The following is a 19,634-nucleotide window of genomic DNA, read 5'->3' as shown; positions in this document are numbered from 1 at the left end:
GTCACAGTGTACAGAAACGGGTCACAGTGTACAGAAACGGGTCACAGTGTACAGAAACGGGTCACAGTGTACAGCAACGGGTCACAGTATACAGCAACGGGTCACAGTGTACAGAAACGGGTCACAGTGTACAGAAACGGGTCACAGTGTACAGCAACGGGTCACAGTGTACAGCAACGGGTCACAGTGTACAGCAACGGGTCACAGTGTACAGCAACGGGTCACAGTGTACAGAAACGGGTCACAGTGTACAGAAACGGGTCACAGTGTACAGAAACGGGTCACAGTGTACAGCAACGGGTCACAGTATACAGCAACGGGTCACAGTGTACAGCAACGGGTCACAGTGTACAGCAACGGGTCACAGTGTACAGAAACGGGTCACAGTGTACAGCAACGGGTCACAGTGTACAGCAACGGGTCACAGTATACAGAAACGGGTCACAGTATACAGCAACGGGTCACAGTATACAGCAACGGGTCACAGTATACAGCAACGGGTCACAGTATACAGCAACGGGTCACAGTGTACAGCAACGGGTCACAGTGTACAGAAACGGGTCACAGTGTACAGCAACGGGTCACAGTATACAGCAACGGGTCACAGTGTACAGAAACGGGTCACAGTGTACAGCAACGGGTCACAGTGTACAGCAACGGGTCACAGTGTACAGCAACGGGTCACAGTGTACAGCAACGGGTCACAGTGTACAGCAACGGGTCACAGTGTACAGCAACGGGTCACAGTGTACAGCAACGGGTCACAGTGTACAGCAACGGGTCACAGTGTACAGCAACGGGTCACAGTGTACAGCAACGGGTCACAGTGTACAGCAACGGGTCACAGTGTACAGCAACGGGTCACAGTATACAGCAACGGGTCACAGTATACAGAAACGGGTCACAGTATACAGAAACGGGTCACAGTATACAGAAACGGGTCACAGTGTACAGCAACGGGTCACAGTGTACAGCAACGGGTCACAGTATACAGCAACGGGTCACAGTGTACAGCAACGGGTCACAGTGTACAGAAACGGGTCACAGTGTACAGAAACGGGTCACAGTGTACAGAAACGGGTCACAGTGTACAGAAACGGGTCACAGTGTACAGAAACGGGTCACAGTATACAGAAACGGGTCACATTGTACAGAAACGGGTCACAGTATACAGAAACGGGTCACAGTGTACAGCAACGGGTCACAGTGTACAGAAACGGGTCACAGTGTACAGAAACGGGTCACAGTGTACAGAAACGGGTCACAGTGTACAGAAACGGGTCACAGTGTACAGCAACGGGTCACAGTGTACAGCAACGGGTCACAGTGTACAGCAACGGGTCACAGTATACAGCAACGGGTCACAGTGTACAGAAATGGGCCACAGTGTACAGCAAGGGGTCACAGTGTATATCAACGGGTCACAGTATACGGAAACGGGTCACAGTATACAGCAACGGGTCACAGTGTACAGAAACGGGTCACAGTGTACAGAAACGGGTCACAGTGTACAGAAACGGGTCACAGTGTACAGAAACGGGTCACAGTCTGCAGCAACAGGACCACTTTTCAGAACAAAACTCCACCTTGTATCATTTAAAACTCGCTCTGAGCTCCAGTCAGTGATTTTGGCTGAGATGATGTCATTAGTCTACTGCAGGCAGGAAAAGCATTTCCTCAGCTCCCCCCCCTGATGATCGGTGCCGATCCTCGCTCTCTGACAACATGAGGAAAGTGCAGCCAAGAACCGGCAATTGCATTTCCCGGTGATCTGTGGTGTCATTGGACACGGTTGATCACGTGGTAAAAGTCCGCTCTGATTGGCCGTTTACCACATCACGTGATCAGCTGTGCCCCAGGGGCGCGTAGGAGAGCGCGTTCTGGGAGGACATCATATGACGGCCTCCCAGAACTGGCCAGCCGCAGTGTAGCCATCATTCGGCAAGTGGTAAATGACCATGGGGGGGGGGGGCAACTCCATATTAATGACCATGGGGGAGGGGGGGGCACCTCCATATTAATGACCATGGGGGAGGCAACTGCATATTAATGACCATGGGGGGGGCAACTCCATATTAATGACCATGGGGGAGGGGGGGGGCAACTCCATATTAATGACCATGGGGGAGGGGGGGGCAACTCCATGTTAATGACCATGGGGGAGGGGGGGCAACTCCATATTAATGACCATGGGGGGGGCAACTCCATATTAATGACCATGGGGGGGGCAACTCCATATTAATGACCATGGGGGAGGGGGGGGCAACTCCATATTAATGACCATGGGGGGGGCAACTGCATATTAATGACCATGGGGGAGGGGGGGGCAACTCCATATTAATGACCATGGGGGGGGCAACTGCATATTAATGACCATGGGGGAGGGGGGGGCAACTCCATATTAATGACCATGGGGGGGGCCACTGCATATTAATGACATGGGGGAGGGGGGGGGCAACTCCATATGAATGGCCATGATGAGTACCTGTGTGCAGTATTCGATTCTCTCCAGGACCATGGAGAATGGAGGGCGGTCTTCAGGTTGGTGCTGCCAGCACTGGGTCATGATTCGGTAGCTGCAGTGTAAAGAAGAGCAAACATTTAAAAATGGACAAAACTCCACTAATTCCGACACAGATCAGTAAATCCCGACTATCCCGGGAGATTTTTCTTTTTTTTTTTTTCAGTTAAAATGGGCCGAGTGCAAAAAAAAAAAAAAAAAGGAGCTCAAGAAGCTGTCCCCCGCAGTACTGCTGTTTCACCATAAGATGTCCTCAGTCTTCCAGAATCATTTAAGGCAGGAGACTGAGGATGTCCAATGAATGCAGGGTGTCATGACTCCACCCCCAGTGGGGGCGGTACCACGGTAGTGCATTGAAGCAGATAGGGGTGCGGTGTCAGCATCAGCAAGAAATTGTCCCCAGGCCAGGGAAGGGGAGGAGTGAAATAAGAATCATGTCACATGACTAGCTTGAAATAGGAAGTTTAGTACAAAAATCAAATCCCAGAATAACGGTCCAAACATGTATGGAACCAACCGATCCCACCAATCAGGGACTTGCGTACCAATAGCATTGAAGTACACATTTTATTGTGAACCAAAAGCAAAAGTTGTGGGTGTCGCTCCGACTCTGCAGGATCCTGTGTGCCAATCCCTGTGGGTGCCAATCCTGTGGGCGCCAATCCCTGTGGGTGCCAATCCCTGTGGGTGCCAATCCCTGTGGGTGCCAATCCCTGAAGGGTGGCGGGTAGGACCAAGCTCGTTCCGGCTCCAAACATCAGTGTAACAGCCTCAGCCTGGGCTCCAATCAGGCCACGCCCACCAACGCATTTCGCTCCACCCCTGGAGCTTAGTTATGCAACTCCATATTAATGGCCATGGGGGGGAGGCAACACCTAATAATGGACATGGGGGGAGGGGGCAACTTTATATTATTGATCATGGAGGGAGGAGGCAACTCCATATTAATGGCCATGGGTGGAGGAGATAACTCCATACTAATGACCATGGGTGGAGGGGGCAACTCCATATTAATGACCATGGGGGGAGGGGGCAACTCCATATTAATGACAATGGGGGAAGGGGGCAACTCCATAATAATGGCCATGGGTGGAGGAGATAACTCCATACTAATAACCATGGGTGGAGGGGGCAACTCCATATTAATGACCATGGGGGGAGGGGGCAACTCCATAATAATGGCCATGGGTGGAGGGGGCAACTCCATATTAATGACCATGGGGGGAGGGGGCAACTCCTAATAATGGACATTAGGGGAGGGGGCAACTTTATAATATTGATCATGGAGGGAGGAGGCAACTCCATATTAATGGCCATGGGTGGAGGGGGCAACTCCATATTAATGACCATGGGGGGAGGGGGCAACTCCATAATAATGGTCATGGGTGGAGGAGATAACTCCATACTAATGACCATGGGGGGAAGAGACAACTCCATACTAATGACCATGGGTGGAGGGGGAAACTCCATATTAATGACCATGGGGGGAGGGGGCAACTCCATAATAATGGCCATGGGGGGAGGAGACAACTCCATACTAATGACCATGGGTGGAGGGGGCAAATCCATATTAATGACCATGGGGGGAGGGGGCAACTCCATAATAATGACCATGGGAGGAGGGGGGCAACTCCATATTAATGACCAAGGGGGAGGAGGCAACACCTAATTAATGGCCATGGGAGAAGGGGGGCAAATCCATAATAATGGCCATGGGGGGAGGAGACAACTCCATACTAATGACCACGGGGGAGGCAAAACCATATTAATGGCCATGGGGGGAGGGGGCAACTTCATATTATTGATCATGGGGGGAGGAAGCAACATCATATTAATGGCCATGGAGGGGGGCAACTCCATATTAATGGCTCAATGCGTTTCGCTCCACCCCTGTAGCTTAGTCATGCTCCAAGACTATGCCCTCAGGGCGGAGTGAAACGCGCTGGCGGTGTTGCCTGGGTGGAGCCGGGGCTGAGTTCCTTTCCCCATACTAATTTTATTGATCACAGTCTGTTAATATCAAAAGTCCGACGCGTTTCACAGCTTGAATTGACACTTCTTCAGGGACCGAAAACGAAAAATGTCACAATTTTCAACAGCAGGCAGATATGTGGTCTGATTAATACCCCCCACCACCAGAGGGCCACCAACGGTGAGGATGACCCCAACCCTTCCCCAGGCGGGGGGGGGATAATGGTGTCAAAGCACATGGCGGGAACAGAGTAGATACCAACTAGCAACAAATCCAGTCCCGGCCAATAGCCCCCTCATGCAAATCTTCCAGCGCCGGCTCCAGGTGACATCACCTCAAACCCAATATCTGCTCGCTATTTCACAGTCACGTTCGGTCACTGAAGAAGCAGCGGTTGAAGCCACGAAACGCGTCGGGCTTGGAACTATTGGTGGAATAGGTTGGTTTCCTAATGTATTTTAAAAAGGAATTAAGAAGGACTCTGGACTCTGGTAGGTTGTCACTAAGACACGAAGGCTCGTACACGGGGCCCGGGCAGTTCTTGGGTGGATCCATCCTTCCTCCGCTGGTGACGAACTCCAGCACCTCCTGGTTGCTCTTACTGGGGTACGGCATGTATCCCAATGAGAAGATCTCCCACAGCAGAACCCCGAAAGACCTGGAGAGGGAGGAGAGAAGAGAGGGCGGCAGTAAGAACATCCTCCATTCATTACACACCAAAACACATTTCTCTTCTGAAAGATCTCCGTGTCCCCGCCGTGTCCCAGTGTCTGCTGAACATCACCCCTGGTTAGGGAGCGCACACTCAGCCAGTGGTATGATACAATGCATTGGGACTACGTGTCCCATGGTTCCTTGCACAAGGGGTACAATGAGCATGTGCACCCTATGTATGGCACCCAACCACGCACATAATGATAACGACCTCACTGCACATGCTCGCCCTAAACATGGCACCCACGTGGGCACAATCCTAGCAAACTGACCACTCTGCACATGGCACCCACGTGGGCACATAATCAGGACCCTGGCCACTCTGCACATGGAACACACGTGGGCACATAATCAGGACCCTGGCTACTCTGCACATGGCACCCACGTGGGCACATAATCAGGACCCTGGCTACTCTGCACATGGCACCCACCTGGGCACATAATCAGGACCCTGGCTACTCTGCACATGGCTCCCACGTGGGCACATAATCAGGACCCTGGCCATTCTGCACATGGCACCCACGTGGGCACATAATCAGGACCCTGGCTACTCTGCACATGGCTCCCACGTGGGCACATAATCAGGACCCTGGCCATTCTGCACATGGCACCCACCTGGGCACATAATCAGGACCCTGGCCATTCTGCACATGGCTCCCACGTGGGCACATAATCAGGACCCTGGCCACTCTGCACATGGCACCCACGTGGGCACATAATCAGGACCCTGGCTACTCTGCACATGGCACCCACCTGGGCACATAATCAGGACCCTGGCTACTCTGCACATGGCTCCCACGTGGGCACATAATCAGGACCCTGGCTACTCTGCACATGGCACCCACGTGGGCACATAATCAGGACCCTGGCTACTCTGCTCATGGCACCCATGTGGGCACATAATCAGGACCCTGGCCACTCTGCACATGGCTCCCACGTGGGCACATAATCAGGACCCTGGCTACTCTGCTGTGCCCCATCATTGATATTATTGATAATATTGGGTCCAATTGTTGGTGTCATTGGGCAGAACTGTGCCCCATCATTGGTGTCATATTCCCCCCACCAGCCTCCGAGTCCCTGCAGGATGCAGTATTGATGTAGGGGTGGGTGGAGGACAAGGCATCTGACATTCCCAGAAAAAGACCGCTGATAGAGCAGTACAGCCGGCCCTCCAGGTCCGGGCCCCATCAGTTCAAAGAGGGTACTAGGGCACCTACGGAGCAGGAGGGCCGGCTGTACTGCCTTGACACTCTTGTGGATCCCCCTGCAGCGCTGCTGGCTTTCTCTTATTGGCTGTGCTGCAGGGGGATCCCTTCCACCCACTGCCCGGGCCCCACCCCTCCCCCCGTGTGCACCCCTCCAATGCGGCACTTCCGGCTTCCCTCCTCTCCTGCCGGCACACAGGGGGATCATAGATAGAGAGCGGGCGAAGGGGACGGTACATACGTTAATTACCGACCCTTTCTTACTAGAATGAACACTCAGTACTGATCACTCACTGTGTCCATTCAACACTGAAGCATAGTAAACTGTGTCTCCTATACTTCAATCTGTGAATGAACAGGAAGCCTCTCAGCCCGGAGACCTTCTCATTCATTCACTGTCCACTGCAGCTGAGGTTGCAGAGAAAGGAGGCTGGGGAATCTCTGTCCTCCGTCAAATGTGAGACATCAGGGGGTCTCTTTAGAGCCCTGATGTTTCACCAAAGCCCACTGAAAGGGCAGTTAAAAAATAAAATAAAAAAAAACGTAGAAAAATAAAATTTTAAAAATGTAGAAAAATAAAATAAATAAATAATAAATTTTTAAGAAATTGTAAAAATTTTTTTTTTAAATTAAATAAATAATAAATTTATTAAAAAAAAAAAGAGTAAAAATAAAATTAAAACTATAAAAATAAAATAAATAATAACATTTTAAGAAATTATAAAAAGTAAAAAATAAAATAAAATAATAAAATTATTTAAAAAAAAAAACCTATAAAAATAAAACAAATAAATAATAAAATTGTAAGAAAATGTACTAAATAAATAAATAATAAAATTATTTAAGAAAAAAAATAAAACTATAAAAATAAAATAAATAATGAAATGTTAAGAACTTGTAAAAAATAAAATAAATAAATAAATAATAAAATTATAAAAAAAGTAAAAAAAAAAAATTAAAACTATAAAAATGTATTAAAGAAAGACAGGCTTGTCTGAACAGCAGTCAGCATTTGGATTGCCCTTCAGAGAACATTTGACAGGTGGTGAGAAGGCTTTAACCCCACACTAACGCACCACAACTGCGTGCTTTGCAGTTGCCGGACACTGGCAGAGCAGCCCTGCTCCCAGAAGTGTTGGCTTCAGAAGACAGTTTAAGCGGTGGGTTTGCTCAGATTACAGTGGTGCAGGCAGTGGGAGGAGTATTTACTATTGCTGGAGGCACGTTTTTAGACGGCGATTTAGGCAACTGTTATAAACGTGTGCAACCAACTGACTACTGATGGTCATCAACCAACTGACTAATGATGGTCATCAACCAACTGACTACTGATGGTCATCAACCAACTCACTACTGATGGTCATCAACCAACTGACTAATGATGGTCATCAACCAACTGACTACTGATGGTCATCAACCAACTGACTACTGATGGTCATCAACCAACTGACTAATGATGGTCATCAACCAACTGACTAATGATGGTCATCAACCAACTCACTACTGATGGTCATCAACCAACTCACTACTGATGGTCATCAACCAACTGACTAATGATGGTCATCAACCAACTGACTAATGATGGTCATCAACCAACTCACTACTGATGGTCATCAACCAACTGACTAATGATGGTCATCAACCAACTCACTACTGATGGTCCTCAACCAACTGACTAATGATGGTCATCAACCAACTGACTACTGATGGTCATCAACCAACTCACTACTGATGGTCATCAACCAACTCACTACTGATGGTCATCAACCAACTGACTAATGATGGTCATTGACCAACTGACCCCAGAGAGTAGACCTGAAGGTCCCTTGATCATACAGGTGACCCAGGTACAGCCCCCAAGTTGCATGATGGTTTTCCACCCCCTGTATGGACTTACCATGTGTCAGTCTTGGATGTGAATATTCCTTCCATGAAGGCCTCGGGGGGCATCCACTTCACTGGCAGCATGGCGCACCCTCCTTTCCTGTAGTAACTGGCCCTGAGGAACAAGATACGGACATTCTTCATTCATTGCAACATGAACAGTAAAAGATATAAAGGGTATTGTTAGATCCAGCAGAGCTCCGTCTTGTAAAAGTAATCCTATTGGCTAAATAGCTGCTGGATTGCTTTTACAAGTGGCGGGAGGGGGCGGAGCTTCCGGAACGTCCCTGATCATCTCTATGGTCTAAGACCGGGGTCTCTAAACTTTATAAACAAAGGGCCAGTTTACTGTTCCTCAGACTTTAGGGGGGCTGGACTGTGGACATCCGGAATAGAAAATGTCCCAGTATCAGTGAGAGCAAACAATGCCCCATTTGTGGTGCTAATGAGAGGAACTGGGCTCCATCGTTGGTGTCGGTGGGAGGAATTGTGCCCCATCATTGGTGTTATTGGGCCCAATTATTGGTGTCATTGGATGGAACTGTGCCCCTTTGTTGTGTCATTGAGGAATAGTGTCCCATCATTGGTGTCAGTGGGAGGAATAGTGCCCCACCATTGGTGTCAGTGGGAGGAATAGTGCCCCATCATTGGTGTCAGTGGGAGGAATAGTGCCCCATTATTGGTATCAGTGGAAGGAATAATGCCCCATCATTGGTATCAGTGGGAGGAATAGTGCCCCATCATTGGTGTCAGTGGGAGGAATAGTGCCCCATCATTGGTGTCAGTGGGAGGAATAGTGCCCCATCATTGGTGTCAGTGGGAGGAATAGTGCCCCATCATTGGTGTCAGTGGGAGGAATAGAACCCCATCATTGGTGTCAGCGGGAGGAATAGCGCCCCATCATTGGTGTCAGTGGGAGGAATAGCGCCCCATCATTGGTGTCAGTGGGAGGAATAGTGCCCCATCATTGGTGTCAGTGGGAGGAATAGTGCCCCATCATTGGTGTCAGTGGGAGGAATAGTGCCCCATCATTGGTGTCAGTGGGAGGAATAGTGCCCCATCATTGGTGTCAGTGGGAGGAATAGTGCCCCATCATTGGTATCAGTGGGAGGAATAGTGCCCCATCATTGGTGTCAGTGGGAGGAATAGTGCCCCATCATTGGTGTCAGTGGGAGGAATAGTGTCCCATCATTGGTGTCAGTGGGAGGAATAGTGTCCCATCATTGGTGTCAGTGGGAGGAATAGTGCTCCATCATTGGTGTCAGTGGGAGGAATAGTGCCCCATCATTGGTATCAGTGGGAGGAATAGTGCCCCATCATTGGTGTCAGTGGGAGGAATAGTGCCCCATCATTGGTGTCAGTGGGAGGAATAGTGTCCCATCATTGGTGTCAGTGGGAGGAATAGTGTCCCATCATTGGTGTCAGTGGGAGGAATAGTGTCCCATCATTGGTGTCAGTGAGAGGAATAGTGCCCCATCATTGGTGTCAGTGGGAGGAATAGTGCCCCATCATTGGTGTCAGTGGGAGGAATAGTGTCCCATCATTGGTGTCAGTGGGAGGAATAGTGTCCCATCATTGGTGTCAGTGGGAGGAATAGTGTCCCATCATTGGTGTCAGTGAGAGGAATAGTGCCCCATCATTGGTGTCAGTGGGAGGAATAGTGTCCCATCATTGGTGTCAGTGGAGGAATAGTGCCCCATCATTGGTATCAGTGGGAGGAATAGTGCCCCGTCATTGGTGTCAGTGGGAGGAATAGTGCCCCGTCATTGGTATCAGTGGAAGGAATAGTGTCCCATCATTGGTGTCAGTGGAGGAATAGTGCCCCATCATTGGTATCAGTGGGAGGAATAGTGCCCCGTCATTGGTGTCAGTGGGAGGAATAGTGCCCCGTCATTGGTATCAGTAGAAGGAATAGTGCCCCATCATTGGTGTCAGTGGAGGAATAGTGCCCCATCATTGGTATCAGTGGGAGGAATAGTGCCCTGTCATTGGTGTCAGTGGGAGGAATAGTGCCCCGTCATTGGTGTCAGTGGGAGGAATAGTGCCCCGTCATTGGTATCAGTGGAAGGAATAGTATCCCATCATTGGTGTCAGTGGAGGAATAGTGCCCCGTCATTGGTGTCAGTGGGAGGAATAGTGCCCCGTCATTGGTATCAGTGGAAGGAATAGTGTCCCATCATTGGTGTCAGTGGGAGGAATAGTGTCCCATCATTGGTGTCAGTGGAGGAATAGTGCCCCATCATTTGTGTCAGTGGAAGGAATAGTGCCCCATCATTGGTGTCAGTGGGAGGAATAGTGCCCCATCATTGGTGTCAGTGGGAGGAATAGTGCCCCATCATTGGTGTCAGTGGGAGGAATAGTGTCCCATCATTGGTGTCAGTGGGAGGAATAGTGTCCCATCATTGGTATCAGTGGGAGGAATAGTGCCCCATCATTGGTGTCAGTGGGAGGAATAGTGCCCCATCATTGGTGTCAGTGGGAGGAATAGTGTCCCATCATTAGTGTCAGTGGGAGGAATAGTGCCCCATCATTGGTATCAGTGGGAGGAATAGTGCCCCATCATTGGTGTCAGTGGGAGGAATAGTGCCCCATCATTGGTGTCAGTGGGAGGAATAGTGCCCCATCCTTGGTGTCAGTGGGAGGAATAGTGTCCCATCATTGGTGTCAGTGAGAGGAATAGTGCCCCATCATTGGTGTCAGTGGGAGGAATAGTGCCCCATCATTGGTGTCAGTGGGAGGAATAGTGCCCCATCATTGGTGTCAGTGGGAGGAATAGTGCCCCATCATTGGTATCAGTGGGAGGAATAGTGCCCCATCATTGGTGTCGGTGAGAGGAATAGTGCCCCATCATTGGTGTCAGTGGGAGGAATAGTGTCCCAGCATTGGTGTTATTGGGCCCTATTGTTGGTGTCATTGGGGAATGGAAATAGCATTTTTGTATTAGCGTTTTGCCGCATTTTTCGCGTTTGCGGTTTTTAGAGGTTTATTGCGTTTTGCCACATTTTTCAGCGTTAGAGCGTTTTTACAGCTACAAAACTCCTCTAGACACCCTCTAGTCCTGGGTTTTTTCCAGCCAAAAGTTTTTAGCATTTTTGTATTAGCGTTTTGCTGCATTTTTTCGCACTTTTTTTTTCCAGCCAAAAAATGTTGATTACAATCTAAACATCAAAAGCCAAAAACAGCCGCTGTGAAAACATCCCGTGTGCTGGAGGACGTAAGGGCATACACTGAGGGTTGCGTGTTTCTCTGCGTGTCTGGAGGGAGAATGTGCGATTTTGTTGTCTCCCGATATCTGAGCCTTATTGTCCAATCTGATGAAGACGTGGAATTTTATATCGGGAATGTATCTTCTCCCTCCCTGATGTCCACACTTTGTATTGCACTTACAAGGGGAAAAATAACTGATTTCAATGATTTGTTCTATCGCCATCACAGAGGACAAGGGGGCGCTCTTTATGTGTGGAGGAAAAGAAATGTCATCTCCAAACACGGAAAGGTTTCTTCACAGTAAGAGCTGTGAGAATGTGGAATAGACTCCCTCCAGAGTTGGTTGTGGCCAGCTCAGTGGATTGCTGTAGGAAAGTCCTGGATTCTTTCTTGGATACACAGAATATAACTGGATATAACATTTATAGGGAACGTTGATCCAGGGAATATCCGATTGCCTCTCGGGGGATCAGGAAGGAATTATTTCCCCTGCAGGAGCAAATTGGATCGTGCTTTGCTGGGTTTGTTTGCCTTCCTCTGGATCAACTGTGGGTGGAGGATTATTACTTTTTTTTTTTTAATGGTTGAACTGGATGGACTTTTGTCTTTTTTCAGCCAGACTAACTATGTAACTATGTCCTGAAGTTCCTTGATAATTCCGGCCATGACAGGTTCTCTTTACAGGAACGTTCATTATCATTTGTGAGCTCATCAGCCTTTCCCGTGTGAAGAAAGGAGTCGTCCAAAAAGTATTTATTTTGTACTCAGGAAATCAGACGATCTCCTTCCCTCACCGTGACGTCCTTGTTAGGAGGGTTACCTGTAGATGTCGCGGGCCATTCCGAAGTCGCCGATCTTTGCGATTCTGCCGGGACCCTGGCATGTCAGCAGACAGTTCCTTGCAGCGATGTCCCTGAAATGAAGCGATCGATTGCTTTAATAAGGTCACCTTCGGTCAATAGCGCGCTGTGACACGCATGCGGATTCTTGTCCCGACCATCAAGAGATTCGATGGAGAGATCTGCGGACAGCTTGCAGCGCTCTCTACAGTCTCGGATTATTTGATTCAATATTCATATATTATTCATTTATTAATATTATAATTAATTCATGAAATTAACTATTATTATTATATATTTATTAATATTCACAGTGTATGTATATATATATATATTTAGAATATTAATACAGTATATATATATATACACACACTATACACATACACACACAGTATATATATATATTTAGAATATTATTAAATACAGTATATATATATATATATATATATATATATATATACACACACTATACACTATATATATATATATATATACTGTGTGTGATCACTAGGGGAGGGGAGATTGAGGAAATGCCTCCTCCTCCTTCTACAAAGTTACAATGTACAGTCTGATCACTGGGGAAAGAGATTGAGGAAATGTCTCCTCCTCTTTCTACAAAGTTACAATGTACAGTCTGATCACTGGGGGAGGAGACTGAGGAAATGCCCCCTCTTCCTTCTTCTACAAAGTTACAACGTACAGTCTGATCACTGGGGGAGGGAAGACTGAGGAAATGTCTCCTCCTCTTTCTACAAAGTTACAATGTACAGTCTGATCACTGGGGGAGGAGACTGAGGAAATGCCCCCTCCTCCTTCTACAAAGTTACAATGTACAGTCTGATCACTGGGGGAGGGGAGACTGAAGAAATGCCTCCTCCTCCTTCTACAAAGTTACAATGTACAGTCTGATCACTGGGGGAGGGAAGACTGAGGAAATGCCTCCTCTTCCTTCTGCAAAGTTACAATGTACAGTCTGATCACTGGGGGAGGGGAGACTGAGGAAATGCTTCCTCCTCCTTCTACAAAGTTACAATGTACAGTCTGATCACTGGGGGAGGGGAGACTGAAGAAATGCCTCCTCCTTCTTCTACAAAGTTACAATGTACAGTCTGATCACTGGGGGAGGGAAGACTGAGGAAATGCCTCCTCTTCCTTCTGCAAAGTTACAATGTACAGTCTGATCACTGGGGGAGGGGAGACTGAGGAAATGCTTCCTCCTGCCTGCAGCAGACAGGAGTCATCATCTCAGCCTTGGTAAAGTCACCAACTGGAGCTCCAGGGCAGCTATTTATTGATGAAAGGTGAAGCTCTCGGGAATAATGCTCGTGTTCTGTATACCGTGACATGGCGGGGATTCATTTCTGGAGACTCGTAAAGTTACTGAAGGGATCGCTGTAAATGCACCTCCTGGCCTTCCTTACCTGTGAATGAAGTGGTTCTCCTCCAGGTACTGGCAGCCCTTGGCGATGTCACGGGCCACGTTGAGCAGGTCCAGCATACTGAGGGAGGAAGGCTGGTTCTGCAAAGAGATGAACATTTATGGATTCACCATCCCACCCCATACCTGTCCTCCTAGGTCTGCACCGCCGGCCACACACCTGGCACCTGGCTTGGCAATTTTGTGAGCTTTCCTTCTACTAATAATTGAAAATATTGAGACAATACTATAATCAATGGTCAGGGTGGGGGGGGGGGAGGGGGCGACTTTATATTGTCCGGCACAAACACAGATGTCAATTGCAAGCCAAGTCTTTTATTTGGGCCTGACGTGTGAGCCAGGTCTTCTCATCCGACACCAGGACCTGACCTCACAATTCCCACAGACACCCTCCAAAATCTTGTGGAGAGTCTTCCAAGAAGATTGGAATCTGATACAGCCTAAGGGGGGCGCCTCAAGATGACTGGCCATGGAGAAAGACGTGGTGGTCAGATGTCCACAAACTGTTGGCCATAAACTGTATGTCAAGGAAACAAAAAAGAAGAGAAGCGCCTCGAAGTGTAGACAACTGAAAGATATTTTATTACACCAGAAAAATGGCCACTTACATGTAAAACAATGGAGAAGGCCCATCGCCAACTGACATAATCATTTCAAGGGGAGCAGAAAGCCATAATAATCAACGTATGCAGCTGTCATGGACAGAAACTAGACATAAAACATCCAAGGAGAGGGCTGAAGCGTACTGTGGACCACAGCGTGAGCCTAGGCGTGATGACGTCACCAGAAGGCGAGCTTAAGCATGATGACATCACCAGAAGGAGAGCTTAGGCATGATGACATCACCGGAAGGAGAGCTTAGGCGAGATGACGCCACTGGAAGGAGAGCTTATGTGTGATGATGCCACTGGAAGGAGAGCTTAGGCGTGATGATGCCACCAGAAAGAGAGCTTATGTGTGATGTTGTCACCAGAAGGAGAGCCTAGGCATGATGACGCCACTGGAAGGAGAGCTTAGGCGTGATGACGCCACTGGAAGGAGAGCTTAGGTGTGATGACGCCACTGGAAACAGAACTTATGTGTGATGATGCCACCAGAAGGAGAGCTGAGGCGTGATGACCCCATGGAAAGAAAGCTTATGTATAACAACGCCACCACTAGGAGAGCTTAGGCGGGATGACCTCAGGGGAAGGAGAGATTAGGTGTGATGACGCCACGGGAAGGAGAGCTTAGGCGTGATGACACCACCAGAGGGAGAGCTTAGACATGATGATACCACCAGAGGGAGAGCTTAGACATGATGATACCACCGAAAAGAGAGCTTATGTGTGATGACACTACCAGAAGGACAGCTTATTATTTATTATACAGTATTTATAAAGCGCCAATAGTTCGCTCAGCGCTGTACATTACAAAGGGAGACAGAACATGTGACAAAACAATACCAATACAATGCAAAACATGAGGGGATTGAGGGCCCTGCTCTTTCGAGCTTACAATCTAGGAGGGAGGGGGTGGTGGCACAGGAGGAGATAGCTGTGGGGGATGGAGTGGTAGGAAGAGTGGAGGAGGGAGGCAAGTTAGCAGGGGGTGGGGTAGGCTTCCCTGAAGAGATGGGTTTTCAGGGTGCGCCTAAAGGAGAGGAGAGTAGGTGATAATCTGATGGGTTGGGGCAGGGAGTTCCAGAGGATGGGTGACACCCTGGAGAAGTCCTGGAGGCGGGCATGGGAGGAGGAGACCAGGGAACTAGAGAGAAGGAGGTCTTGTGAGGAGCGGAGTGTGCGTACTGGGCGGTACTTGGATATTAGGTCGGTGATGTAGTTCGGGGCAGTATGGTGCACAGCTTTGTACGTCAGCGTTAGGATTTTGAATTTGATCCGTTGCACAATCGGAAGCCAGTGGAGGGATTGGCAGAGGGGGGTGGAGGACACTGAGTGGAGGCCAGTGGAGGGATTGGCAGAGGGGGGTGGCGGAGACAGAGCGGTTGGAAAGGTGAATGAGTCTGGCAGCCGTGTTCAGGATGGACTGAAGAGGGGATAGCCAGCGGCGAGGCAGGCCAGTGAGGAGGGAGTTGCAGTAGTCGAGTCGTGATATGATGAGGGAGTGGATGAGCTGTTTAGTGGTTTCTGGGGTTAGGAACGTGCGGATTTTGGCGATGTTGCGGAGGTGGAGTCTGCATGTTGCGGAGGTGGAGTCTGCATGTTGCGGAGGTGGAGGCGGCACGAGTTTGTTAAAGATTGGACTTGGGGCTGGAAGGATAGGTTGGAGTCCAGAATGACACCCAGTACTCTGGCCTGCGGGGCGGGTTTGATGGTAGCGTTGTTGGATGTGACGGAGAAATCAATGGGGGGTGGTGTCCAGGCTGGGGGGAAGACAAGAAACTCGGTTTTGGAGAGGTTCAATTTAAGGAAGTGGAGCGACATCCAGTCTGATATGTCACTCAGTAGGTGTGTGATTCGGGCTGAGACCAAGGGGGTGAGGTGGGGGGTTGAGAGATAGATTTGTGTGTCGTCGGCATAGAGGTGGTAGTTGAAGCCGTGAGAGTGTATGAGTTGGCCAAGGGAGGAGGTGTAGATGGAGAAGAGAAGGGGCCCGAGGACAGAGCCTTGAGGGACCCCAACAGAGAGGGGGAGTAGGGGGGGGTGGTAGCATTATAGGTAACGCTGAAGGAGCGTTACCTATAATGCTTAGGCTTGATGACACCACAGGAATGAGAGAGCTTAGGCGTGATGGCATCACCGGAAGGTGAGCTTAGGCGTGATTATGCCATCAGAAGCAGAGCTTAGGCGTGATGATGCCACCGGAAGGAGAATATAAACTGCATGTCTAAGAAAAACCCATTTGATATCATGAGGCAAAACAATTCCCCGTAGTAATCCATGGAGAAGTCATAGGCTGGTGACAATGGTAGCTTGGCTAAAAAGACACACTCAGGCACAACATGTCCAAGGCTTTTTTTTTTGTTTGGGGTCCTGGACATCATTTAAGTCCTAATGAGGGATCACAGCCTCAGTGAATACAGCAAAACTGGAGCTACATGGCTTAGGCTGGTGTTACACTTCAGCTCAGAGCATGCAAAACCAAATTTGTGAATAAAGATGTTTAAGAATTTGTGGATTCAGTCAGAGCCGGGAATGTGGCTTCTGTGTTATCCGGATTATAAAAACAATTCAGAATAAAAATTAAGAGCGTTGGTGGGTGTTGTGGTGACACGCTTTACTGCAATGCATAGTTGTGTGGTTGGCCTTAGGGTTACAGGGAGGGTCGGTGTTGGGGTTACAGGGAGGGTCGGTGTTGGGGTTACAGGGAGGCTCGGTGTTGGGGTTACAGGGAGGCTCGGTGTTGGGGTTACAGGGAGTGTTAGTGTTAGGGTTACAGGGAGGTTAGTGTTGGGGTTACAGGAAGGGTCAGTGTTGGGGTTACAGGAAGGGTCAGTGTTGGGGTTACAGGGAGGCTCGGTGTTGGGGTTACAGGGAGGGTTAGTGTTGGGGTTACAGGGAGGCTCAGTGTTGGGGTTACAGGGAGGGTTAGTGTTGGGGTTACAGGGAGGGTCGGTGTTACAGGGAGGCTCGGTGTTGGGGTTACAGGGAGGCTCGGTGTTGGGGTTACAGGGAGAGTTGATGTTAGTGCTACAGTGTGAAGGTTACAGGGAGGGTCATTGTTGGGGTTATGGGGAGTGTCAGTGTTGGGGTTACAGGGAGTGTCAGTGTTGGGGCTACAGGGAGGATTATTGTTGGGGTTACAGAGAGGATTGGTGTTGGGATTACAGGAAGTTGTTAATGTTGAGGTTGCAGGGAGGGTTATTGTTAAGTTTATGAGGAGGGTTTGTGGTAGGGCTACAGAGAGGGTTAGAGAGATGATTAGTATTGGGGTACAGAGAGGGTTAGTGTGAAGGTTAGTGTTGGGGTGACAGGGAGGGTCAGTGTTGCGGTTACAAGCAGCGTTAGAGTTGGGGTTAAAGAGAGGGCTAGTGTTGGGGTTACAGGGAGGGTTAGTGTTAGGGTTGCAGGGAGGATTAGTGTTGGGGTTACAGGAAGGGTTGATGTTGGGGTTACAGGGAAGGTTGGTGTTGGGGTTACAGGGAGTGTTAGTGTTGGGGTTACAGGGAGGGTCAGTGTTGGGGTTACAGGGAGGGTTGGTGTTGGGGTACAGGGAGGGTTGGTGTTATGGTTGCAGAGAGGGTCAGTGTTGGGGTTACAGGGAGGGTTAGTGTTGGGGTTGCAGGGAGGATTAGTTTTGGAATACAGGAAGGGTTAGTGTTGGGGTTACAGGGAGGGTTGGTGTTGGGGTTACAGGGAGGGTTGATGTTGGGGTTACAGGGAAGGTTGGTGTTGGGGTTACAGGGAAGGTTGGTGTTGGGGTTACAGGGAGGATTACAGTTGGGGTTACAGGGAGGGTTAGTGTTAGGGTTGCAGGGAGGATTAGTTTTGGAATACAGGAAGGGTTAGTGTTGGGGTTACAGGGAGGGTTGGTGTTGGGGTTACAGGGAGGGTCGGTGTTGGGGTTACAGGGAGGGTCAGTGTTGGGGTTACAGGGAGGGTCAGTGTTGGGGTTACAGGGAGGGCCAGTGTTGGGGTTACAGGGAGGGTTGATGTTGGGGTTACAGGGAGGGTTAGTGTTGGGGTTACAGGGAGGGTTGGAGTTGGGGTTACAGGGAGGATCGGTGTTGGGGTTACAGGGAGGGTTGGTGTTGGGGTTACAGGAAGGGTTAGTGTTGGGGTTACAGGGAGGGTTGGTGTTGGGGTTACAGGGAGGGTTAGTGTTAGGAGGAGTAAAGGCATTGCTCTCCATGTTGGGAACTCTGAGGACGAACAGTGCTAACCACTTGACATTCAATGCTAACATACCATGATTATCAGGGTGGCGAGGAGCCACAAGTCTATGTTAAAGGTGGAGTTATGTTGTAAACCTATGGAGCCCTGAAAGGGCCAGTCCACCCACAACTGGTATTTTGGCCATAGGTATAATACCCATAATTTTATATGTCCTGGGCACTATAGTGGCAAGAATGTTCCTCTGAAGTTCCCAGTCCACCTGCAACCAAAAATCCATCAAGACTTGTTCGGAAGGTTGGCGGTGGGCATAGATGTGAACGCAGGGGTATAGACATCTCAGTCCATAAACATGTGGACAGAAAGTTCAGCTTTGGGTGGACCAATCCTAACCTGTAATGTCCCCTGCAGAGTTCACTGTATGGAAGGGGTTTCGGAAGAAACAAAACTAAGAAAAATGGAACCCGATGCTGGCAGACACTTTTGTGATAAATGGCGTAATGCGGTTCCCTGGAATTAGAGTCCATTTCCTTCTTCTCAATTCTTGGAGAGCCGCTGCTATAATGGGCCTGAAAGTCCCATAAAATGGAGGCTGCTGTGCTAAGGGCTATTTATGAGAATAATTGTCTCTGACAATGCCAGGCTGGCAGGCTGACAGAGGATTAGGGAGAGAGAGGTACCGCGGCCGGCGGGGTTCCGTCGCACTGCTGGAACGGGGACCATTCTTCTTCTGGGCCGGACAGCTGCCAATTCCTGGAAATAAACATCTGCTGGTAGGCTCTGAGGTGCCAAGGCCCCTGAGGGGGAGCAGAGAGTTATATGGTGACATGTTCAGATAACGTCTCTGCATCCCTGCACTCCATAAAGCCGCAGAGACTGAAAGACGTTTTCATTCAATAGGTTATTCATCTTTACGTGCCTTTAGTTTGTCGGCTTGCTCAGGATCTTCGGCAACTTTTATTACCTTGCTTGTCGTATTTTTCCTTCTGGGCTTCTGGTTGCATCTTTATATCAAGGGCAGCGTGACGGCTTAGTGGTCGTAAGGCGCTGGGATTCTGGCATCTACTTCCAGCAGGTTA

General features: G+C 49.1%; 1 protein-coding gene across 1 annotated transcript in view; it reads right to left on the bottom strand.

Moving 5' to 3' along the window:
• Positions 1–19,634, bottom strand: part of LOC149435579 (ALK tyrosine kinase receptor-like) — a 264,409-nt gene that overhangs the window by 14,092 nt on the left and 230,683 nt on the right. The window contains 5 exon segments of the mRNA XM_089662515.1: positions 2,486–2,576; positions 5,017–5,151; positions 8,313–8,414; positions 12,327–12,419; positions 13,767–13,864. Of these exon segments, the coding sequence (XP_089518641.1) occupies positions 2,486–2,576; positions 5,017–5,151; positions 8,313–8,414; positions 12,327–12,419; positions 13,767–13,864 (519 nt within the window).

The sequence above is a fragment of the Staurois parvus genome, unplaced genomic scaffold (assembly GCF_062004578.1).
Source record: "Staurois parvus isolate SC_StPar_1 unplaced genomic scaffold, SC_StPar_1.0 ptg001487l, whole genome shotgun sequence".
Classification (NCBI taxonomy): domain Eukaryota; kingdom Metazoa; phylum Chordata; class Amphibia; order Anura; family Ranidae; genus Staurois; species Staurois parvus.
Note: the sequence above shows the minus strand (reverse complement) of the source record. Positions and strands in the feature narration are given on the sequence as shown.